This window comes from Nannospalax galili, unplaced genomic scaffold, assembly GCF_000622305.1.
Source record: "Nannospalax galili isolate Female #2095 unplaced genomic scaffold, S.galili_v1.0 scaffold406, whole genome shotgun sequence".
In the NCBI taxonomy this organism is placed as follows: Eukaryota; Metazoa; Chordata; class Mammalia; order Rodentia; family Spalacidae; genus Nannospalax; species Nannospalax galili.
In genome coordinates, this window is record NW_008357033.1 from 7,850,474 (window position 1) to 7,875,064 (window position 24,591).

At 48.4% G+C, this 24,591-nt stretch overlaps 2 protein-coding genes across 10 annotated transcripts in view; one reads left to right on the top strand and one right to left on the bottom strand.

Moving 5' to 3' along the window:
- LOC103751466 overlaps nt 1-10,930 on the top strand; it is a 13,220-nt gene extending 2,290 nt beyond the window's left edge. For 6 of the 8 annotated variants that reach the window (XR_001872075.2, XR_608025.3, XR_608024.3 and 3 more), the window contains exons 2-3: nt 9,145-9,488; nt 10,792-10,928. Coding sequence is in view for 3 of the 8 variants with exons in the window: in XM_029557025.1 (XP_029412885.1) it covers nt 9,145-9,331 (187 nt within the window). In the remaining 5 variants the exon portion in view is untranslated. Of the gene's footprint in view, nt 1-6,115; nt 6,325-9,144; nt 9,489-10,791 lie in introns of those variants that run through there. The other 2 variants (XR_003847264.1, XM_029557026.1) reach the window with 2 other exon arrangements.
- A 1,088-nt stretch (nt 10,931-12,018) lies between these two features.
- The window catches only part of Fgd5 (FYVE, RhoGEF and PH domain containing 5), a 95,251-nt gene continuing 82,678 nt past the window's right edge, over nt 12,019-24,591 (bottom strand). For both annotated transcript variants that reach the window (XM_008854934.3, XM_017794809.2), the window contains exons 13-20: nt 24,165-24,248; nt 22,798-22,877; nt 20,207-20,306; nt 19,750-19,887; nt 18,699-18,828; nt 17,721-17,854; nt 15,003-15,131; nt 12,019-12,314 (exon numbers count right to left, since the gene is read on the bottom strand). In XM_008854934.3, the coding sequence (XP_008853156.1) occupies nt 12,066-12,314; nt 15,003-15,131; nt 17,721-17,854; nt 18,699-18,828; nt 19,750-19,887; nt 20,207-20,306; nt 22,798-22,877; nt 24,165-24,248 (1,044 nt within the window). In that variant the 3' untranslated portion in view covers nt 12,019-12,065. The remainder of the gene's footprint in view (nt 12,315-15,002; nt 15,132-17,720; nt 17,855-18,698; nt 18,829-19,749; nt 19,888-20,206; nt 20,307-22,797; nt 22,878-24,164; nt 24,249-24,591) is intronic.

Sequence of the window (24,591 nt, forward strand, 5' to 3'; positions counted from 1 at the left end):
ACTCTGGGTCTATGAAGGTAACATTGTTAAACTTTCATTTAGACAAGGAACTGGGCCCAAGTCTGGTGCTGTAGGAGCAGTAAGCAAGAGCAGGGCTGGAATAAGTCAGCCTGAGGCTTCTGTTTGCCACATTTGCAGTAGTGCTCAGTAACTTTTAAGGTAAGTTGTTTAAAGTTGTAGCAGCTTTCCTCTGGAAAACAGCAAAGGAACACAGATACAGTGTTAGCAGGTAGCAGGCCTTTGCAAGCTGAGGTCAGTGGTGCTTTTTTTCTTTTTTTGGTGGTTTTTTTTTTTTTTTTTTTTTTTTTTTTTTTTTTTGGTCTTTTTGAGACAGGGTCTCCCTGAAGCCCCAGCTGTCCTGGAACTCATTATGTAGACCAGGCTGGCCTTGAACTCACAGAGATCCACCTGCCTCTGCTTCCCAAGTGTTGGGACTACAGGCGTGCGCCACGGCGTCAGTGGTGCTTTGTAACAGTGCATTTTATGGTCACTTAGAAAATGGTGCATTATAAGATGTGTTGTGTTACATTAGTTGTATGCTCTTGTGTGAGTTTCTCTTGAGGCGCTTACATTTACATTTGCCATGCTTTTAACATACCCGGCTTTTTAAAACAGGCTCTTCACTGGGGATGCACTCAGGAGCCAGGCTTTGGGTTCTGAAGTGATGAATGTCAGTGTGGGGTGGGCCAGCTGTAGCCCTTTTGTGGAGCATCACAGGTCACACTGATGGGTTCCAGGCTTGGGGTACTGATGTCACTGCCAACATGTATTAACAAGACAAAGCAAAATAAAACAAGACTTTTAAAAATTTACTTCATGTGTATGAGTTTTGCCTGCATGTATGTACCAGGTGTGTTACTGGAGTTACATTTAGTTACAAGCCACAGTGGGATGCTGGGAACCAAACCTGGATCCTCTGGAAGAGCAGTAAGTGCTCTTAACCACTGAGCCATCTCTCCAGCCCCCAGAACAGTTTTTTAAAATGTGGCACAGGATGGCTTCAAACTATGTAGCTGAGGATAACTTTTATCTTCTCATCTTCCATCTCCACCATGCCTAGTTTATGTTGTGCTTGGGTTCGAACCTAGGCCTTGGTGTATACTAGGAAAGCAGTCTACCAATTGAGCTGTATCTCAATAAAATTGCTTGACCTTTTAAAATGTTTTAGATTTAAAAATTCCAGGACTGGAGAGATAGATCAGTGGTTAAGAGCACTAGCTCTCTTGCAGGTGACCCAGGTTCAGTTCCAGCACTCACATGGTGGCTCACAGTGGTTGATAACTCCAATTGCTGGGGATCCAAAGCCTCCATGGGCGCTGTACATATATGGTGCACTTAACACATGTAGACAAAACATTCCTACACAAAATAAATGAAGAAATTGCTCACAGGGAGTGATAAGTGAGACTGCTCACCTTTGTGTGTGCGTTACCTGAGCACCTGCTCACCCTGAGCCCTGGATGGAGATGTGCTATGTCCTTCTCAGCCCTAATGGTGTAAGGGTGGGTAGGTTTTTACATGCAACAGTATGTGACACCAGTGATACTCATATTGTCCCATGTTAAGTTAATCTCAGTGAAAACAAGATTAGGTGACTTTACTGACCTACAAAGTGAGCTTAATCTGTACTCTGGGTAAGTGGAAGTCTTCTGCTTTGGTGTTCCCCTGAGCAGGTCTCTTTCATGGTACCAGAATGTACTGTGATCAGTCAGTGGTTGTTTTCTGTAGCCTTGAAAGCAGGAACTGCACCATGCAGTTCCATCTTTAGATTCTAGCATGGAATAAATTGCTTTGTATTCTTTTGTTTTTTCTTGGGGGTTTTCTGGTTGGTTGGTTGGTTGGTTGGTTGGGGTTTTTTTTTTTGTTGTTGTTTTGTCTTTGAGACAGGGCCTCCCTGTAGCATCAGCTAGCCTGGAACTTGCAGAGGTTCACCTGCCTCTGCCTCCCAAGTGCTGGTATTAAAGGAGTCGGTTCTGGATGTTAATCCTGACTGAAAGTCTATAATTGTGACTATACTGAGTTAAGTTCCTGCTACTGAGCAGACATTATACTTTTAAAGTGTTCTGCTTTTGTGATAGTATAAATAATGGTTTCAGGTTGGGTGTAGCTCAGTGGTAGGATACTTACCTAGCAAATAGGTCCTGGGTTCTGTCCCTAGCACTGCAGGTAGAAAAAGAATGCTCGTTCACTCTCAATGTAAAGTTGATAACTTCATAGAGGACTTTATAATTACCTTTAGTGCATATAAATATTTTTCTGTAATAGCTTATGCTTTATTTTACTGTGTAGTAACCATTTTTCAGAATTATTAGTATTACTTGAATAATTCTTAAATTTTGTAAAATTAAACTTAAAAGGTCCAGTAGTCCCTTAGCCTACTTGTTAAGAATTGGAATTGGGTTAGGTGCGGTAGTGCGTACCTTTAATCTCAGCACTCAGGCAGGCAGATTTCTGTGAGTTCCGGGCTAATTTGGTCTACATAGTAAGTTGCAAACCAGCCAGGGATATATAATGAGATGCTGTCTCAAGAAAAAAAAGTGAATCAAAACAGACAATCTGAGTATCAGATTTGCACATTCCTGACATGCTCTTCTGCTCTTATGCAGTGCATGTTATTATCCTGTTTTTACAGCTGGAGAGGCCAAGCTGGAGACAGTCACATGCTCTACAGGTAGTAGAACGTTTATTAATCATTCTGTCCTTGAGGACTCTGAGAGGAGGGAACCCTCTTTTCCCACCTCCATGTTTCTGTCAAAGTCAGCCTGTCACAGTTCCTCAAGGCTACTTGGGGAGGTCACGGCTTCTGCTGAACAGCCTCCCCTTTTGTTTTTTGAGGCAGAATCTCCCCAGCTGGCCTGGAACTCAGTATTTCGACCAGGCTGTCCTCAAACTCACAGAAATCTGCCTGCATACTGGGGTTAAAGGCACCAAGCCTGGCTCGAGATCCCCTTCTTAAGAGAATTGATGTCCCTAGGGTAGGATGGTGGTTCAGAACTCAAGGACACAGAAGGAATATTTATTAGCAGGTGGCTCTTTGGTCTAACAGGCCTTGCTGAGTTGGGGTTTCTGAGTTTTGCTCAGATATCTTAGAACAGTATATCTTTTTGGTCTTTTGGAGAAGACATGAATCTTGGGAAACTGATGAAAAATTAGGTTATGTTCTCAGAAAGGTGTACCTGCCCCTGGTCCCCAGTTTTAGAGTATGAGTTGTTGTGAAGTGGTTTTGTGTTTTTGAATGTGTAACTAGGAACTCAGCAGGCTAGGAGGAGAGCCCACTGGCTCTCTGGCAGTCTGGTTTCTGCAGCATCTTGTGGCTGAGCGCTCAGCCACACCTGTCTCCAGGTTCTGGGTTGTTTTCCAGAGAATAAACTTCCTACTAAGTGGAAATATAATTGCCTGTCTGTGTAGTATGAGTTGGGGATCTGCAACTCCTTACAGAGCCCAGACTAATCCTTCTATCTCTGGCCGCATCCCAGCCTTCCAGTAGGCTTGTGCCTCCTTGGTGGTCCCCCAGGCGTCCCCCTCTGCAGACACATCTCCCTTGCCAAATCAGCTGCCACTGTGTCCAGCCCTCTTCCAAAAGCGAGTTATCGACATTCCCTGCAGTCCTGTCCTGCTACTCTTCAGAGTATGTCTTTATTCACCTGTTGTCTTCAGTGAGTTTGGGGAGGGAGCTCAGAAACACACATTTTTCTGGCTATTGCTGTGTAATCACACCCAAACCAACAGTCACTTTTTAGCAAATTATAACCTAGACTTCTAGGGTCAGATAAGTGATGGCTGGCTGGAGTCATCTGTGTCTGGCTGATGCTGTTGGTGTGAAGTCCATATGGTCTTTGCACGTGCTCTAGCTTTTTCACAGCTTGGTAGGTGCATTCAAGAGCTGAGTGTCACAGAAACAAAGTGCCATTTTCATCACAGTTACTTGCTCCATTTGCTCCTTTTACAGGCCATCACCAAAGTCTTTGCAGGTTTAGGGGAGGGAATAGGGGCCTACCACACTGAGGAAGGGCACAGAGCCATGAATGAAAAACACACTTGACAAGGGCTGGAGATTTGGCGCAGTGGTTAAGAGCACTGGCTGCCTATCCAAAAAACCTGAGTTTGACTCCTAGCACATACGTGGTAGCTAATACCCATCCTTAACTCCAGTTTCAGGGGATCCAGCTCCCTCTCCTGGCCTCTGCAGGAACCAGGCACACACTTGGTGAACTTTTCATACATGTAGGAGAAACATTCATACACATAAAATTATTGGGGGGGGGGGGTTGCTCAAGACAGGGCCTTACTATATAGCCCAATCTGGCTTGGAACTCATAAATATCCACCTGCCTCTGTATTGGGTTTAAAGGTGTGGGTCACCACGCCCGGCTCAAAGTAAAATCTGAAAACAAGTGATGGGCAGCTGCAACAGAACGAACCTACATATTGAGTTGATCTTTAAATAGAGGACAGAGTGGATTTTCCAAAACCTAGATCTGTTTTTCCAAAGCATCTCAAGGCCTCCATAGTCTAGTAGTGACTGTAGGATGAGTTCTGTGTTCCCAAATGACTCAGCCTGACAGCCTGTGTCACTTTTATGACCTCCTGCACTCTGGCAATTCTGAACTACCTCAGTCTAGAGCCTGTTCTATTGGTCATGGCACTCCATGTCTGTCTGCACACATAAACCTCTCCAGCCACTTTCCCTGTTAAACAACCCTCTCCTAGGTCCATCTCCAGCTCAGAAGTTACCTCAAGACCTTCCTAGTGGCCTCAGGCACAGTGCACTATTACCAGAGCCCCTTCTGTCCTGCAGCTTGGTGTTTGGCAGCTCACACTCACTGGAGATGGAGTTCCTAAGCATGAAGGTGTTCCAGACCCTTGGACTCCACTTAGCTTGGCTGCCACAGTGCTCATCACTCACTCCTCCAGCAGCAGGTGGCTGAAGTTCTGGCCCCAAGAAGTAACTAAGTTCCATTACAGGAAACCTGCTTTCCAGTTGACTAATACTGAATTTGCTTATCAGTGTGATTCTGCAGGCCCCAGGATTCAACGTTGATTTAGATTTGTCCATGGATGTTTCCATTGTGATGTAGGTAATGTTGCCCTGTGTTAAAGCATTTATCAGCCAGTGGTATGGCAGAGTTTCAATTGGTGAAGAATAAATGAAAATTAATGACCTTTGGGACTGGAAAGATGGCTCAGCAGGTTCGATTCCCAGCACCCACATGGCAGCTAACCACCTGTAACTCCAAATCCAGTTCCCGGGGCTCTGACTCCTTGTTCTGACCTCCGCAGGCATTTCCTGACACTGGTGCACTTAAACACATGCAGGCAATAGCTCATTGCATTTTTTTTTTTTAAAAATTACCATTGAGGATGCCACCCACTGGCTGTGGGTAAGCATCTGGCCAACTTGCTGTAGATATGGGGTGCAACCCATACACCTGGCATCAAGAGTGCCTCAGGAGGATCTGCCCAGAGGCAGGATGATGGGTTGAGGGAAGAGAAGAGACTGCATTAAGCTTCCTGTGAGCAGTGAGTGAGATCGTAGCTCAGTCTTCCTGGTGCTGTCAGTGAGGCAGGTGGGCAGCACCTCTGCCAGCAGTGTATATTCACACCCTTGGGAGAAAGGTGAGACCTGAAGGGTCAGAAAACAATGCTGTGGGGCAAGAGAGCTGGCAATGGTGTCAGGTACTTCAGAATTCATCACGCCTGCATACAGAAGGGGCTGTCCATGGCAGTAAAGACCTGACACGGATCAGTCTAATCTAACTGCAGTTGACACAGGAGTGCCAAGGTGGTAACCTACTGTGCTGGATAGCTTTAGTGTCAACTTGACACACCTGGGTTGAGGGAGCCTCAATTGGGGAATTTCCTCTATTGGACTGGCCTGTGGCCATGTCTGAAGGGCATCTTCTTGATGAGTGATGTGGGAGGGCCCAGCCCACTGTGGGTGGTGCCACCCCTGGGCAGGTGGGCCTGTGTTGCATAAGAAAGCAGGCTGAGCAGGGGCCAAGGGAGCAAGCCTGTAAGCAGCATTCCTCCATGGCCTGTGCTCCAGTTCCTGCCCTGAGTTCCTACCTTGGGCTCCCTGAAGAACTGCGTGCGACCTGGGAGATGTAAGACTAATAAACCCTTTCCTCCCCAAGTTGGTACTGGTCAGAGTGTTTTGTCACAGCAATGAAGAACAAACTAAGACACCTACCAACCAGCATCTCCTTCCAGAAGGCTTTGGAAACTCCCTGTGGCCCCCTGGCTGCTACCACAATACCTGCTGATTGTGGGAAGTTCTTTGAGCTTTTCCTTGTCCAGACCATTCCTTGCGTCTGACTATAAAAGGTGTAGTGTCCAGCAAAATGCCAGCAACCTCCTTTTCTGACCATCTCAGGGGCAGTGTTGGGGTTGATGGACACAGCCACTGGGGTGGGAAGGAGCAGCCCTTCACAGAAAGGAGAGGCTGGTACAGAGTAAAACCCATAGGAAGAAAACACTGTCAACAAGCATGCTGCAAGTTGGAGCCCTGTTTTTAAACTCCTGGGATAGGATGTGAAACTAATAGGTCACATGATACATGCAAATACATTATCTGAAGAGGACAGAGCATGGCAATGTGACTACCATCCTTCAGGACTGGACTAGGAATTTTATGTATAGGCATGCATACACATAAGATTTACGTGTTTGTGTGTTAGGAACTGAGTAAGCATTGCATCACTGATTTGTATACCCAGTCATTTCCCCACCATTTTTAGCTCTAAAATTACATTTTATTGGAGGGGGGAGCATGTGCCACAGTACTGGGGTAATGGTTAGAGGACAACTTGTGGGAGTCAGTTCTCTCCTTCCACTGTGTGGGTCCTGAGGACTGAACTGAGGTCATGAGGTTTGGAGCCTTTGTTCTTGCCAATCCAGGGAAACACTTTGAAAGTAGCCACCACTAGGCTCTGCTCTAGGGCCTTGCCAACCATAGCTGTGACCCCAGCAAGCAATCTCCAGTCCCCAGCCACCTCACCTGCAAAGTGGAGGTAGTAATAGCTCTGCAGCACAGGCCTCTGGGGAGCGTTAAATGACATAGCAAGGTCAAGGTGCTTGGCACTCCCTGGTGCTGATACTCGCACAGAGCCTCAGCGCTGGAGAGGTCAGTGCTGTTTGCTGATGATTGATAGTAGTATCTGATTAGAAACTTGAAAAATCAATACTATCAAATCAACCTCTATAATGTACTTGGACTATTAATATTCAGCAAACATGTCTAATAGAGGATCCAAATAATTGACCTCTAAGTATTCTGTCACAGATCATCCTCAAATCCATGGCAAGGTATGGCTCTTACATTCTACTAACCAAACTGTGGAGTTCTTCCAGAAAATTTGGTCCAGAGAGTGACTGCTAATGGTTGTTCCCCAGGAACCACCAATCTTTCACTGACTGGCATTAATCATCTTCCATCAGTATAACAAAAGACCTGGGATTGTTAACTTAGAAAAGGTTTAGGAGCTGGAGAGAGAGCTCAGCACTTAAGAGCACTGACTGCTTACAGAGGACCCAGGTTCAATTCCTAGCACCCACATGATGACTAACAACTGTAACTCCAGTTCCAGGTGATCTGATGCCACCTCTGACCTCCTTGGGCATTGGCCCAACATGGGCATTCATACACAATTTTTTTTTTTTTTTTTTTTTTTTTTTTTTGTCTTTTTGAGACAGGGTCTCCCTGTAGCCCTAGCTGGCCTGGAACTCAATAAAGTTTTTTTGTTTTGTTTTTAAAGAGAAAATGTTTAACTCACAATTCCAGGGATTCTAGTTCAGGATTAGGGGAAGTTGTTGCTTTGGGCCCTCCCTAAAGGGAGGGACACTTGGACAACAAAGGCACGAGCTCATGGTAGAGCAAACTGCTCACTCCTAAGCCAGGAAGCAAGAGAGCAAGGCAGGGCCCTGGGCCCATGATCCCTTTCAAGACCTTCCTACCTCTTAAAGGTTCATCACACCTCCCAATTGCAGCACCCTGGAGACCGAGCCTTATGTGATGCTTTGGGGGACATCTATCCCAGTCATCACATCTATGCCACTCTTGGTGGTCCCACTTAAGTAATGGGGGTACAGGGGGCCTGCTGGGTGCTGCTAAGCACAAGCTGGCTCTGGGGGACCATGCTGCCCTTCCATGGTGGCTATGAGCAGGAGTCTTGGCAGTCAGCCTCTTGGGAACCACCTCTGATGCTGTGGACAGCAAATCCAAAAAACCCAAAGAACTTGTTTCCAGCCCTTTCCAGCTGCTGTTGAGCCAATTTGAGACTCATGCTAAGAACAGCTACCTTGCTGTGAGCATAGCTGTCCCCTCCTGACTGAGTGCTGAGAGCAGGTCAAATCAGTTAACTGTGCTCCAGCACATGGCTGGATCTGTTCTGTGTCTGAAAGCAACTCCATTTCCAGGCCCGGCCCCTTGTACTCTCAGCCTCTGTAGTTTCCATCTCTACAAGTTCAGTGACCTTGACATGGGCCATCCAATGAGAGACTGGATGAAAGAAAGAGTGACCAGTCACATGTTGGCTGCCGTCCCCACACCTGCCTAAGTGGCCATGCTCAGAGATGTTAAGGTTCAGATAGCCCCGCCCCCTCACCAACGTCTCAGGGACTTCTCAAGCTCCTGAGAAAAGGGAACTGAGCTGATAAACACCTTGGTCTTTCAAATCAAGAGAAGCAGACTTTTCTCCACTGTTTGGCCAATACAGCAGGCTTCCCCTTTGATCTCTAAAGAGAACAGGTTTTAACAGCCCCGCCCCCCAACCTTTAAAAAAAATACATCTTCCTGCCTTCTGCAGGAAGCAGAAGCCTCCCCCTTAAAAGACCCCAGCTCATGACCCAGGGCAGACATTTTCCCTGTCTGGAAGGGAATCTGTCCCATGTGTTCCTTTGCTAATAAACTGCTTTCTCCTGATGAACCCTATTTGCCATATGGCTACTTTTTATCTATCAAGAGATGGACCAGGCGGCCCTCTCCTCCTGCACCACTCCTGGATTGGGCTGCAGGCCAGGCAGAGTTAATCTCTGGCCTTATCATCACCAGAAACTCAAGAGCTTTTTTCTGACATGTCTGAGAATTCTTGTCAGGATCAGACTCTAGTGGCCAGCCCTGCTCTTTCTGGTGTGCTTTAATTACAGGCACAGAATCCTTTCTGCTTCAGACCAACTGAGCCTGGAGAAAACTGCAGCATGTGAGCCTGGGAAGCCACTCTCCCCCAAAGCAAGACTGCCTCTGCCAAGATTCTCTGATGCGCTGAAGAAGATGGAGGGAGAAGGATCCAATGGACAAGTATGCCAGCCTCATTTCCACCCACTCTCCTTGTGACTGGAGAAAGGAAGTTCTCGCTGCGACTCTACTCACTGTGGGGCCTGTGAGTGGGCTTGCATGAATGCTCGATGTGCACCTGTCTTCCCCCAACCTGTGAGAAGCTGCAGTGATCTTCCTGTGGCAGAAGAGGATGCCCGAGTGCCCAGCTACTCAAGTGAGTGACTTGCCCAATTACTGGGTTTTCCACTTCTGGGGCCACAGCTTGGCATACCATGGCTTCCTCTTGATCAGCAGAGCCTTTGCTGGGGTGTACAGTAAAGGGCTACTCTGTGCTGTGCTGGAAGTAGGGAACTTCAGGCAACACTGGCGTCACAGCTGGTCCATCTTTTCTGCAGCATCTGGGGCCAGTGGACAGGCCTACTCTCAGACCTGAGAAGTGGCTTCATCCTGTTCTGGATAAGCCCCAGTAACATGGATGTATAAAATGGGTTGAATAAAGAGAAGGGCAGGAGGGCTGTAGAGTTTGGTCAGGCAGAAGTTAGCCTGAAACCAGTAGCAGAGACCCATGGGTAGAACATGTGGCCAAAAGTTAAAACAGGCAGGGCCTGGCCCAGTCACATAGGAGCTAGCATTTTTATCAGGGTAAATACTCCCACAAAAATAAAAGCTCTATTTCTTCGTTGCCAGGCTTCAGATAGCAGATGTTAAAGGGTGAAAGAGGCCAGAGGTGTAGATCAGTGGCAGAGTCCTGGCCTAGCATAGCATACGTGAGGCCCTAGTTTCTATCTCTAGCACAACATAAAAACAAAAACCAGAGAGAGGTCCTCAGCTGACCATTACATGCATTATTGAACCCAGAGCTGGAAGGTGACACTGGACAGTGGTCCAAGTCCAGGGGTCATTCAAGACCAAGCCAGCACTGGGACTATACATCCTGTGCTCTTCCCATGCCCACACATGTATCCATGGTAAGGTTTAAAGGATTTAAATAATGTTTAAAGGGTTTAAAGGATCAATTAAGCCCAGTGAGAGGTTAATAGTTAAATGGAACACCTACATTATAGTAAAAATGATTTGAAACATATGCACTGTTTATTTCTGGAGTTTCTTTTTAATATTTTCAGACCACAGTCAATTGCAGGTAACTGAAATGACAGAAAATGAAACTACAACAAAGGGACTGACCATACTGAGTCCTGGGTCCTGCTCTGCTTTGTAAAGCTGGGTTGGGTCTGGGAGGCCCAAACACATACACGTGACCACAGGGGCAATCCTGGGGCAGTGATGCCCTCAGAAGTTAACAGAAACAGTTGCCTGTTCAGCTACCTTGAACTATTAATTACACATTGAATGTAAAACATTTTAAAAGAAATGCAAACTAGAAAAAAAATCCCTGAAAATATTTAATGTAAATAAGTCCTTGAGATGGTGCTTTTTACAGAATGCCTTTTTGTAGGGGGCAAGGCAACAGATTTGGAAAGAGAATATCAGAAAATGGTAACAATTATTTTTTTCAGTTGCAGTGAGCATCAGGAGGAATCCAGCCCCTCCCGGCTTTGTGTAAAAACCATCTAGCATAAAGAGCCACATCCAGCAGGAATTGGCTTTGCCCAGGTGTACAAAGCATCTCTCAGACCACCTTCTAATGACTCGCCCTTCTCTCTGTCTTTACCTCTTTCAAAAAGTAAATGGGCTTGGGTGATAACAGCCCATGGATTCCTGTGTGTTACAGTGGGGACAAGCTCCCATAAATGCTGTTGTCAGAGTGCACAGGCAGACACGGGAAGGCACACAGAAACTTAAAGCAGACACTAAGTCTTTGAAGAGTCTGTACTGACAAAAGGGTGGATCTGCTGCTGGGATCCCTGGCAGGAGCAGCAAGGGCAGTCCCAGTATGGTACTGAAGCTTCTGAGAGGGAGGGAGCTCTCTTCCTCAGCTGTGGCAGGATCTGCAGAGGGGAAGACCTCTCCTCCCTCCTTAGCCTGTAGAACTTGAGCTTGGACCTGGCAAGTCACAGCAGGGCTCCAGGAGTCAGCCTTCCACTGGCAAGGGAGTCCCTGGACCCCATTGGCTTCTATCCATCCCTTGGAAGACACGGCACTGAAGGCTACAGCTCAACAGGAGGATAAAGTGCTTCTGGTGAGCAGCTCTTCCTGGTCGATTCCCACAACAGCTGAGATACACGTGGACATAAAGGAGGGCAGTCATATTTACCAGGAGTAGAACCAGGAAAAGCTCATTTCTACTAAAAAGCCTGGGTTGCTAAATGTACTTTTCTCTTGGTTTCCACGTCTTCAAGTTACTAAATTTTAACTCACTGCTGGATACAGAGTTTGTAACGGAGGCTGGGAAACACAGATGCGGAAAGGGGAAGGTCCATAAATACCCCATAGGGCTCCATCTGTGAGGGGAAGGTTAAGCCCCACATGGAACCCACACATGTATCCAGAGGAGCCGAAACAGAGTGGCTTCAGGAAAGTTTCACAAGTCAAAGTAGGAGTCTGCTGTGAGTCCACATGCTTGGTGACTGCTATAACACACTGGCACCTTCCATGGCCTCCATCCACCTGTGAAACAGAAGAGACAGCACTGGGCAGCCAAGTGACTGGATGAGATTCCCACTAGCCCACAGCCAAGGACTGTGACATATTCGTACCTGTTTCCCAGACATGATTCCTGTACTTAGCACACAGCCTGAAACAGTGAAAATTTACCGAACCAATCCCCACCCCATAAAGGAACTGTAAGAGTCAAGGCAATCTCACCACCTGGAACAGGCAGGCAGCTGCGCTAGGACTGAGGGACCAGAACAGCAGCAAGCAAAGCCCTGGTGACACAGTTCTCTGCGAGACAGACAAGGAGATAGACTAGCTGTTCCTGATACCTCTGAGCACAATTGCTGTCCTCTGCTTTGAAGCTATAGAACAGGGTTTTCTTGTGGTAAAGGTGGAAAACAGGGCCCACTTCACTGCTGCCCTCTTCCCTTTCTGGGGCGATGGTGAAGCCCAGCAGAGGTATGCTCTCCATGGCCACTTTGTCCTGAAGGCAGAAGGAAAAACTGACATTAAAACTGTACCTCTATCCCCACCCCCAAAGCTCAGGAAGAGGGGGGTGGAAACAGCTGGAGGGTGGGAAGGAATGCTGGGTCAAGCTGCCTTCTGGACATGCCAGGGCCACTGCATGTTTACAGTTACGTGCAGAAGATCAGTTAATAGTGCATCAAGCAGCACTAATTGAATTCAGTGGGTAACAAGAAAAGGACAGGAAGGGGGCAAGCTGGGTAATATCCCAGGGAAGTGTGGGGGGCTGTTGGGGATGGATATGATCAAGGTATATTGTATACACACATGAATTGTCAAAAAATAAATACAGGATTAAAAAAAGATTAAACCCATGCTTGTAGTCAGCCCCTAGCCTGCAGTGAAAGACTTGGGAAGAACACCTCTGGGCAGGGTAGGCCCTGGTTACCCTTGCTTCCAGCCAGGGCCAGCCCTGGAAGGAAAGAAACTTAACAGCTTCTCACCACCTACTAGGGCTGGGAATTCTCAGCTCCATTATTTTTTTTTTTAATTTTTAAATATTTATTAAGTTTTTATTTTCTGGTCTTTTTGAGATAGGGTCTTTCTGTAGCCCCAGCTGGCCTGGAACTTGCTATGTAGGCCATGCACACACACACTCTGTGTGTGTGTGTGTGTGTGTGTGTGTGTGTGTGTGTGTGTGTATGTGTCATGTGCATGTACGCCTGGCATCAAGGCCAGAAGAGGGAGTTGGATCTTCTGGAACTGGAGTTACAGAGGATTGTGAGCTATCATGTGGGTGCGAGGAACCAAACCCAGGTCTTCTGCAAGAGCAGCAAATATTCTTAACCACTGAGTCATCTCTCCAGCCCTTTTTAAAATCTTAATTGTAGATGGTGTTGACCCCAGTTAAAAAGAGAGGCTCAGAGCCCCAAGATCACACAGCAAGGGGGAGAGCCAAGATTTGAACTTGCGACCTTCAAGCATTGTTCCTAATGATAGGAGTAATAAAGAGTATGTGTCCCAGAATTTGTTCTGATACCACATTCATGCGTGTTCTGCAGCCCTTTGTTTGACATGCCTCAGTACAGAACCCTCAGGCACTATGAAGATACTGGCACTTTGATGAGATGTACCCAGAGAACACATATGGACATTAGAAATAATGCTCAGTAGAAAATAAAGAATTTTTCTATATGAAGGTAGCAGATTTTACATGAATGAAAAGTATGTGTTCATAGTATAGATGTCATAAAACGCACCTAAGGAGAGTGACTATGGTGTGAGGAAGGGGGGGAGCAGGTGGTGTGCAAAACCAAGAATCTGCTTTCAAAGGTCACTAAATTGGACAGACTAGATTGACAGATCTCAACATCTGATCCTGGTATAGGCACATCAAGCTGGAATTTCCCTGATCTGGCAAATGGCAAAATGTGCCTGCCACTGGTTTGTTCTTTTTCCTTTTTTTTAAGACCAGGCTGTCCTAGGACTCCAGGACTCATGGACATCCTCCTGCCTCAGCTTCTCAAGTGTCATGATTACAGGCATATACTACCACCCCGGGCTTTGTAGCTTGCCTTAGGATGAAGCTGCTCTAAGCTCTGCTCCAATTTTGTGTGTTCTGGAAAGATGAACCCCCTCCCCCATGCAGAAAGCCCCACTGTGGACACATGAACGAAGGTCCCCTCTATCTGCCTGTTCCTCTGCTGGCCCTGTGCCTCACAGTCACAACTGCAGGTCTGTGGAAAGGGAGGCAGGTACACGAGTTTGCATCACCCGAGGTCATCTGAGAAGGTCCAGCCATAGGCTAATGTGTATATCCTCTGCCAAAGAAGGTCAGGATTCTTATTTGCAAAGTGGATTTGGTCTGTGGAAACTGGGGGGGGGGGGGGGGGGGGCCATTGTTGGGAGAGGGGGGGGGGGGGGGTAGGGCCCGGAGATAGAAATGGCCTACACTTGTCTACCCCAGCAGCAGGCTGAGCCTGGAGGGATCTCTTGTGCGTATTTGATTTTTGAGACAGGGTCTTAAGTAGTCCAGGATGGCTTCCAGTTCACTGTGTAGCCAAGGTTGATCTTGAACTTCTGATTCTCCTGCCTCTCCCTCTTGAGTGTTGGGATGATAGGATGCACTACCACCACCTGGTTTATGCAGTGCTGGGGATTGAACCCAGGGCCTCATGCTTGCTAGGCAAACTTTCTACCAGCTCAACCACATCCCCTTGCCCACACTGAAACTCTAGAAACTGTAAAACCAACACGTCCTATAAAAACAGAAATTTCACTTGTATTTGGAAGCATTACTTAGAGCCATTTGTCATTCTAGTAAGAGCAACATACAAAGGGCCATTTACCTTGGAGCTGTGGCAAGTTCTCCCAGGCAACCCAAACAGAACAGAAAGTAGTTTTCTCTTGTGGCCTGACTGGCTTATCCCACCTGTGTCATTTAAGTACTCTTGTTACACAGGTCTGCATCCCGCCCCCACACACAAATAAACTGCAAATTCCTATATGGAGCTTTCTGGTGACTCTATATCCACAGCCACACTCCAACATAAAGGCTTGATTGCTACCAAAAGAGGTTCCAGCATCCAGGACACAGGCCTGCAGGTAATAAGATAGTGCAGACCCCAGCTGGCCCTTTGAACTCCCCCTTCCACCTGCTCCTTAACATAAGGCCTTTTCAGGAAAATAGTGGTGAAAAGAGCACTACCTCGCTGGCCATGTAGGTGTAGAGCACTTTGCCTTTGATGACGAACCAGAGCTTCTTCCAGTGTCGCTTGCCCCTCTTACACCGGCTCAGGTAGCCACTGATGGCTGAGCCCTCTCCAGAGGCGGTCACCTGGTGGAAGGGAAGCAGTGCGGTCAGGGAACGGAGCAAATAGCCAAAATGACTGGGTACACCAGCAGCAGATGGGTTCAAAGGCTGATCAGGTCTCTGCGCTCCTGGACCACAAAGCTGTACTTCAGAGTCTAAGAAATGGACCCAGAAGTATAAAGCTGCCTCCCAGAGGGTTGCCCCTTCTGGAGCCCCAAATCACAGAACCTCAGGTTCTTCCTCCCTAAAGGAGTTTGTACACTTTCAATTTAGAGACTTTATATACGTTCAGCTTTCTTACATTTTATAGGAAGAATTTTGTACTGATTATTTAAAAGGTTTTGGGGTCTCCTGACTAGTGGGGTGGGTATAGCCCCACTGAATCATTACTGTAGCTGCTGTGTGGAGGTGACACCCCACTGATCATGGTCTGGCAGTGACTGAGAATATTGGATTTAGGGCTTTGGCACAGTGTGTACAGAGCATTGCATGAGGACCTAGGTTCCACCTCCAGCACCACAAAGGACCCCAGCTTTCTGGGAGTGATGCAGTCTGGGATTCCCATCAGGCAATTTACTGATCTTCTGTGGGTCTGTTTTCTTGTTTCTTTTTAAAAAATTTATTTTCTGTATTAGTGTTTTGTTTGTATATATATATATATATATATATTAGTGCATCACATGCATACACTGCCTACAGAAGCCAAAAGATGGTGTTGAAAGTCTCCAGGAATTGGAGTTATGGATGATTGTTAGCTATCATGTGGGTTCTGGGAACTGAACCCAGATCCTCTGCAAAGAGCAGCCAGTGCTCTTAACCACTGAGCCAGCTCTTACTGTTTTTTGAGACAGAGTCTCCCTGTAGCCCAGCTGTAATAGAACTTGCTATGTAGACCAGGCTGGCTTTGATCTCACAGAGGTCATTGATGCAGCCTCTTCTTCTGCCCCTGGAGTTCTGGGATTAAAGGTATGTGCTACCACACCTAGCTTTTTAAAAATCTCATTTATTTTTACTTTTTTATGTGTATGAATGTGATTTTGTTTATTTGTTTGTTTTTTGGGTTTTGTTGTTGTTGCTGTTGTGGGCTTTTTGTTTTGTTTTGTTTTCGAGACATGCACCATCATACCCAACTTCTGTTTTCTTACTAGTAAAGAGCATAAGGCAGACCTTGGCAGGTGCAGTGCCTGATCTAGAGGAAAGTGGAAAGCACGATGGCCAGGCTTAGAGATAACATCCTCTGACTTTCCTCATTTTACAGATGGGGACACTGAGGCCTAGAGGAATGAGGAATTTACTGAAGTACAATCCCTACTCAGGTTAATAGAGGATAAAACTTGGGCCTTTCAGCCCAGAACCTACAACCATCTCAGACTGGAGAAGGCAAGAAAGCTGGGGTTTTGTCCTGGCAGAGGGCACAAGACTTCAAATTCCAGTTGGGCTCTCTCCCCTCCTGCCCTGATGGAGCACCTCTGCATCTGATTCTGCAACCTCCCTGTGAGGTATATATTCAGGAACTCTGGCAGGTTTCTTCAACTTCCCGTTGGGAAACAATTTGCTGCAGAGGTGGGGTCCCAGTGAGAGTAGGGCTGTGGAGTGTTCCTCTCCTGGGTCCTCTAAGAGCAACCATGCTGGATAATGATATGGACACTTAAGGCAAAGACCTCCAGAGGGTGGCAGAGATAAACTAGGATCTATGGACATATTTTTATATTATGTACATGTGTGAACATTTCTCAAAGGATCCATAAAATCTTTGGTGGTAATTACCTCTAGGGACTAAGGGAGGTTGGGCAGAATTCATTTCCATTGTATATACTATTTTGTATGTTTTTTGCAAAAATATTATCATGTATATATTATTTTCCAAGATTTTGGGGGGTGATCAGAACCTTTCACATGACAGACAAGTGCTCTACTATTGAGCTATGCTCCAACCATATTTTCAAGATTTTTAATTTGCAAATGGAATAAGCTAATGGACGGAGAGGCACACATTTAAAGTTTTCACCCCTCACACATCTTTATACTGGTTTTTTGATGATGGATATTAATGGGGACCTGGAAACAGCTAGCCACACTTCTTGGGAAGGCTCCTGCATTCTCAGGTACATACTGTCTAGGGTTGTGGTTAGAATGTCACATATGATCTTTTCCTGCTTGAAGGATAGATGTGACTTTAGCCAGCTCTGAGGTTTCTTGCAGAGGTTCATGGCCTCAAGAAGGCCCAGCACCTGTGTTGGGTGGACTGCCAGCCTGGGGGCGCTCACAGTTTAGGAAGGCTGACACAGGATAACTGACCCACAGTTGTGGCTCGCCAGTGACCTGGGCAGCCCCTATGGCCCCTAGGTCTATGCTATGGGGCAGAGAAAAAGAGGGGGGTGGGGTGGGGACAGAAGGATGCCCCCCAAACAACTATGCAGCCCCCACAGGTGAGCCATCTGAAGGAGACAGACTTGCTTTCAGAGCTGGCACTGCCTAGGCTCAATGCTAGACTCTCTCCTGGTGGGAATTCTCTTTGTTCAGAAGAGTCTGGCCAGACTGGAACAGGAGGGTCCGAGCCTGTCCATGGAGGATGAGACCTTTCCAAGTCGCCATCTCCCACCCAGGTCTTACCTCGCTCAGGGCCGAAGGGACTTTCTTCTGCTTCTTGAAGGTGGAGGGGCTAATGCTGTGGAAGACGGAGGAAAAGGTGCTGCCCGAGGAGAAGCGAGCTGAGGACAGCGGGAAGCTCATGCTGACAGGTCGCTCTGTGGAGTGGAGAAGTCAGGGAGGGGGGTTGTCTCTGGAATGCTGGCTCAGGTCCTCCCAAGCCTCAGAGGGGTCAATGGGCCCAGGATAGTTGGCATGTTCCCTCCTGGTCCCATTAGCAGGGCTGCGCTGGCCCTGACACCTTGGTGTGGCCCCAGAGAGACCCAGGATACACCTGCTACCCCTCTTGTCTGAACCTGCTGAGCACAGCCTGTCTCTTAAGCACAAAGTCACAAGGGCCACCTTAGCTTCTAGAGGTTTCTCATTCTAGCAGCCTCACAAACATGCCAAGCCCCACAGAACACAGGTCTGTGGAACACCCCCAAAAGTCCCATGGGGCTGGACAGATGGCTCAGAGGTTAAGAGCACACACTGCTCTTGAAGAAGACCCAAGTTCAATTCCCAGCATCTATTCTGAGTGGCTCACAACCACCTGTAACTCCAGCTCCAGGGGATCTGACATCTGGTCTCTGTGGGCACCTGGGTATGTGCATGGACCCACATAAGATACACAAGTATACATATTAAAAATCTTAGAAAAGTCTCACAAAACATAGGCCTCCATGGACAGCCACAGGGGCCCTGCCTACTCAGTCCTTCACAGGGACACAAAAGCCCCCAAGTTCAGCTGCCCATGGAGTCCTTTTTCTGGGAGCATCCTCAGGTTCTTATGGAGCTGGGCCTGAGAGAGAAGCCCTATGTGAGCTGGAGCCTTGGCTTTCTCAGGGGCTGCCTCTGTCAGGGGAAAGTGGGTTCCAGTAGGAGCTAGGGCCACAGAAGTATCATTAGAACTTGGAAAGAAGTTACCAGGGCCTGAAGTAGGCAAGGGCCATGCAGGGTTACCTCTCATGGGGCCTGGGACTGGCCCATTCCTTAGCTTCAGCTCCCGGAAGCAGCCATCGCAGACCTTGGCCATCCGATTCTTTAGGCACTTAAGGGGGTACTTGTTGCGAGAACAGTTCCGGCACACAATCTAAGGCCAGGTTGGGAACACGAATGATCAGTCACCATCTCAACATGTGCTCTCCATCTGTTAATCCACCACTCACCTCCTCCAGGCAGCTCCAGGTCCCTAGTCATGCTGTGCTATGCAGGCCCCCGCTTTTCCAGCATGGGCTACAGGGCACCTCTGAGCAGATGCCTGTTTTTCTGAAAAACTATGCTATTAACTGTAAAGTAACACTCTCCTTTGAGGACCAGAGCTATGGGTGCTCCAGTGTTGGGGTACCCTGCTACTAAGGTTGTAGTCCTCCATGTCCAGATAGTTCTAAGGGGCTTGGCGCTATATGGAAGGACTCCTTTTCTCAGCGGGGGCCTCCTGCTCTCTGCCTGACTTACCTGGAAAGTGCCGCCAAGCACGGATGCGTGACCTTATTTGGATGACCTTTGGCATAGTTACCTGCAATAAAGCTGCCCCCAGGTTTTTTCTATATGATAATTAGGCATTGCCCTATAGTCAGATGATAGGATCCCCCTATCACATGTAAATAAAGCATACTATGAGCACCTATCAGCTGAAGCTTTGTCTGTTGCCTCCACACTGTATTTTCCCTGACCCCGACTGAATAAACAGAGCTGTATCACTGAATCTGGAGCTGTATCACTGAATCTGCCTCCCAGGAAAGTCTTTTTCCGTCGTGCTCAGTGGCTGTCCTGAACCCATTTGCTTCTGCTCCCTTTGTCCTCGTGGATCAGTGGCCAATGACCCACGAGGGGAGGGAGAGACCCACACTCCAGGGTTAACATAATGCAGTAGCAGAACAGCCTGGAACTGGCCATGATTGGAGGAGATCAGAAATGGGCAGGAACAACCTCTACTCTGGCCCCAAGCCCCTTGGGCAGGAAGGCACCCACTCATCTCTTGAGTATACCCTCCTCCAAGTCTGTCACTCACCTTGCCACAGGCGTGGCAGTGATGACGCCTCACAGTGAGCGAGAAGTCGCAGCCGCAGTTCATGCACATCATGACGTGTGTGACGGGCACCAGAGTGGGGAGCCTCTCCCCCAGGCTGACCCCCAGCCTCTCCCGGATCTGTGGCAGCAGAGACAGGTCAACAGCCGCAGTCAGGAGAGAGTCAGAGGGGAAGCTGAGGAAATCCCACCCCATTCTCGTTCTAATTCTGAGTAAACCTCTCCTGCATGCATCCCTTGGTCAGCTTGCCAGGCTGGAAGGCGTGGCCTAGGTGCTGTGTTCCTGGGTTGCACCGAAGTGCCTGACTCTGAGGGGAGCATGGTGGATGGGGTGAGGTAGGAACAGTGCTAGGGTCTCAAGGATAGAGGTACTTGTTCTCTTGATGTGAGTGGTTTGCACTAGTATCAGCCCAAGAAACCCCAGGGTGGCCCCCACTCACCTCCACGCTGTGGTGGAAGGCAGCCAGAGCCTGGGCTTTGTAGTCCTCGGGGAGGGCTCTGCTCAGACAGCTGTGCCACTCGTCCCTCTCAGCGCAGGAGCTGCAGGCATGGGCTGGGTGAGCCACAGCACGCTTGGGCAACTCTGCCTGTCACCCCTTCTCCAGCAGTGAATCTTTGCTCAACAACCCCCAACCTGAGCCTAGTCTACTGCCCAAGCACTGGCACCTGGCCCACATCATCCCACAATTTACAAGGGACAGGCCTGCTGGTGCTGATATTTACAAGGGACAGGCCTGCTGGTGCTGGAAAGTATCAGCTCTCTGCCTTCCGTTTCGTTTCCACAGACAGCTTCAGAGACACACATATCCAACAAACAGTTTCCCAGTGCCTGCTCGGCCTGGATGAGGATATAGCTTCCTTAGAGCCTATAGCCATTCAGGAGCAGGGGAAACTACCCCAGGCTGAGTGTACAGAGCTCCAAGGAGAAAGCTGGGTGGAAATTCTCACAGTGTCCACCAGGTGTCACACTCCACTCAAGAGCCACCCAAACTGGCAGAAAGTCTAGGCAGGAAGAAGGGACAACTTTGGCTTGGCTGGGGAGCTGAAAGGGCACGGTGGGCAGTTTGGGGTCATGCTGCCAAAGGACATGCCCACCCCCACTAGTGTGCAGGGTCTGGACTAGAAAGGCAGTGGACCTATTAATGGTAGTGGCTGCTCCAGGCCACAGATCAGACATTAGTGGCCCAGCTGGAAGGAGGTGACCATCCTCATATGAAAACCCCAACCTGGTCTGTTACCACCCTGTCACTGCTGGGCACACAGAAACTATACCCTGGGACCCTGAGGCCCCTGACTGCATCAAGCAGAAAGGAGAGGCCACAGAGCTGTCCCAGGCATCACATCCTCCAGGAAGCCTTCCCTCTCCTTGATGGGACCCCTTGTGCCCTCCACCCTATAGGGTTAGAGCAGGAAGGTGCCATCTACAAGCAGGGGTCCTCACCAGACCCCAAATTGACTAGTACCTTGGTCTTACATTTCCCAGCCCCTAGACTGTGAGACGCAAATTTACCAGATAACTAGTTTATGTTTTAATTATAGCAGCACCTCAAATGCTAAGATTCCTCTCAACGGGGAATGATCAGTGAGAGGGTGTTCACTGGTCACTCTTCCTCTTGTCCTGTAGAAAGCATCAAGGCCAAAAGCTACTGGGCACAGGACACATCTAAGTGGCCTGAGCATCACGTGGAGCCAATCGCCCAGAAAGTTTCACAATGAGATACCGTTATGAGGGCAGATGTGTTTCTGGGCACAGAAGCTATCTTTTTTTTTTGTGTGTGTGTGCTGCTGGAGACTAGACCCAGGACCTTGAGTATGTTAGGCACATATTCTACCCCTGAGCTAAGTGCCAGCCTTCCGTGTTTTTTCTTTTTGTTGTTTTGGTGTGGTTTTTTTTTTTTTTTTTTTTTGAGATGGAGATGGTTTCCCTGTAGCCCCAGCTGGCCTAGAATTCACTAAATAGACCAGGCTGGCCTTGTTCTTACAGAGATCTGCCTACCTCTGTCTCCTGAGACATGTACCACCTAACTTAGCTCTGTTATTTTTTTGTTTGTTCTGATAGACTGCTGGTCAGTGAGCCCAGGGATCTTCCTCCTATGCCTGCCTCTCTAGCTCTCAGATTACAAACATGTACCATCATACTTGGCTTTTTTTCATGTGGGTTCTGGGCATCAAACTCAGGCCTTCAAGCTTGTGTGGCAAATACTTTACTGACAGGGCTATCTCTGCAGCCCCCAGTTTTTTGAGACAGGGTCTCAATCTGCTAGCCCAGGCTGGCCTCAGACTCGTGATCCTCCTGCCCCAGCATCCTCAGTGCGGGAATTATCAGGATGTACCATCATACCAGATGCCTTTGGAGTTTTGAGACAAAGTCTGCCTCTGTCCTGGATGCTGGGTGGTTGTGCTGGATAGCTTTAGTGTCAACTTGACACACCTGGGTTGAGGGAGCCTCAATTGGGGAATTGCCTCTATTGGACTGGCCTGTGGCCATGTCTGAGGGGCATCTTCTTGATGAGTGATGTGGGAGGGCCCAGCCCACTGTGGGTGGTGCCACCCCTGGGTAGGTGGGCCTGTGTTGCATAAGAAAGCAGGCTGAGCAGGGGCCAGGAGAGCAAGTCAGTAAGCAGTGTTCCTCCATGGCCTGTGCTCCAACTCCTGCCTCCAGGTTCCTGCCCTGAGTTCCTACCTTGGGCTCCCTGATGAACTGTGACCTGGGAGATGTAAGCTGAATAAACCCTTTCCTCCCCAAGTTGGTATTGGTCAGAGTATCTTGTCACAGTAATGAAGAAACAAACCAGGACAGTGTTTGTTTGTTTTTTTTTTAAATCATATTCTACAGAAGGTCTATGACCACATCGTGCTTAAGAAACACTGAAAAGAAAGTTCAGTGTTTCATTTAAAAGGGCACTGGAGTAAAAATGATGACTCCGGCCTCTGCCATTCTGTATATCCCCACCTTAAAAGCTCTGTCTCGCTGCCTTTGGGCCTTCTGGCTCTACTGCCCTCTGGTCCCACTGCCCTGGGTTCTCCATACCTCGCAGATAGAGTCAGGCAGGACTCGAGAGTCTCAATCTTCAGAGCATAGGGCACTTTGTCCATCACAGGGCGGCTGACCTGCCAGGAAAACCAACATCTACTTTAGGGTGGGAGGGAGGGTTAGCACAGCTTTGTCTACAAGGGTGAGTGAACAGACTTCTGACAAGGTTGCTCCTACCACCTGCTGCTCTGTTCTCCCCAGTGTCCCCCTCTTAGACCCCATCCTCAGGTGGCACCAGAATTATCTTTCCAAGACTTTCTTTGTCTCAAGAATTCCCCAAAGTTCCCAAGCACCTCCATGTTCAAGTTATACCATGCTAGTCCACACACTTATGTCTATGGCCATGACCACTCTACCACAACAGCCCAGAGCTGTCCACTGATGGAAATAGAGCAACAGAATCTCTCTCTCTCTCTCTCATCCCCCCTCCCAAGAGTCTGGAAAAGGAAGGAGATTCTGACCCATGCTGCCACATGGGAACCTTGAAGACAATGCTCAGCAAAGCCAGCTGGACTCATGGAGAGAGATGCTGCAGTCTACCTACACGAGGCCCCTTGAGCGGTCACAGTCACAGCAACAGAACAAAGGAAGGAGACAGGCTTTCAGAGCTGGCACTGCCTAGGCTCAATGCTGGACTCTCTCCTGGTGGGAATTCCTTTGTTCAGAAGAGTCTGGCCAGGCTGGGACACAGGAGGGGCTTGGGGCAGGGATGGGTAGTCAGTGTTAAATGGAGTTTCTGTTTGGGAAGACAGGAATGTTCTAGGGCTGGGTGGCAGGGCTGCCTCACAGCACTGGTTCATGCCACTGAGCTATACCCTTCAGACAGTTCAGAGGGGAGCCAGAGAGATGGCTTGAAAACACTTGCTCCTGGAGGAACCTGGGTTTAGTTCCCAGCACCCACATAGTAGTTCACAACTATCTGTAACTCCAGTTCTAAGGGATCAGATGTCATTTTCTCGCCTCTGGTGAGCATTGCATGCACTCAGTACACTTAAATACATGTAGGCAAAATGCTCATAATAAACAAAACACTCAGAAATCTTTTTTTTTTTAAGATGGTTAATGTGCTATCTGTATCTTACCACATTTAAAAACTACCAAAACCTGCTCATTTGCGCCCTTCAAGCCCTTCCTCATGCACTGTCCTCCTTGTGGGGTGCCCCTTCCCTCTCCCTGCCCCACCTACCCTCAGGCATGTCACAGGCACCCGGCTCTGCCTGGAGACCAGAGCATAAACCTGCTGCAGCCCACGCTGAGCACTGTTTCCTAGGGCCTTCCTCCTCAGTGGGGAAGAGCAAGGCTGGATCCCCACCCCCACTCTCCTCCCTGCCCTGGACCCAGGGTGCCCAGCACCAGGCATTTACCTTCATGTTGGCCACTGGCAGTGAGCTCTTCAGCCGGTACTTCCCATCCTTCTGGGGATACGTGTACAGGAGCATGTCGCTCATCTGCAGAGAAGGTACCCCATCACTTGTGCCCTGGCCCCAAAGGCAAGCTCTATCCATGGTGGGTCACTGGGGGTGCAGGGACCTGGCACTCCTTGGTGGCACCCCTGAAACCCCCAAGGAGCCAAGCCATCCTGTGAGTTCTACTGCTGGTCAGATGTTCAAGAGGCCTCTGCACATATGCCCTCAGTGCTCTGGGGTTCCTCAGTGACCACTTGATTCACAGAGCTCTTAGCTGTATACCCAGAGCTACTCGCTACCATGTCCCCCAACTAATGGCAGTGCCTGTTTTCATATCAGCCCCAGTGACAGTCAGAAGGATGGCAGTAAGAGGCTCAGGAGTCAG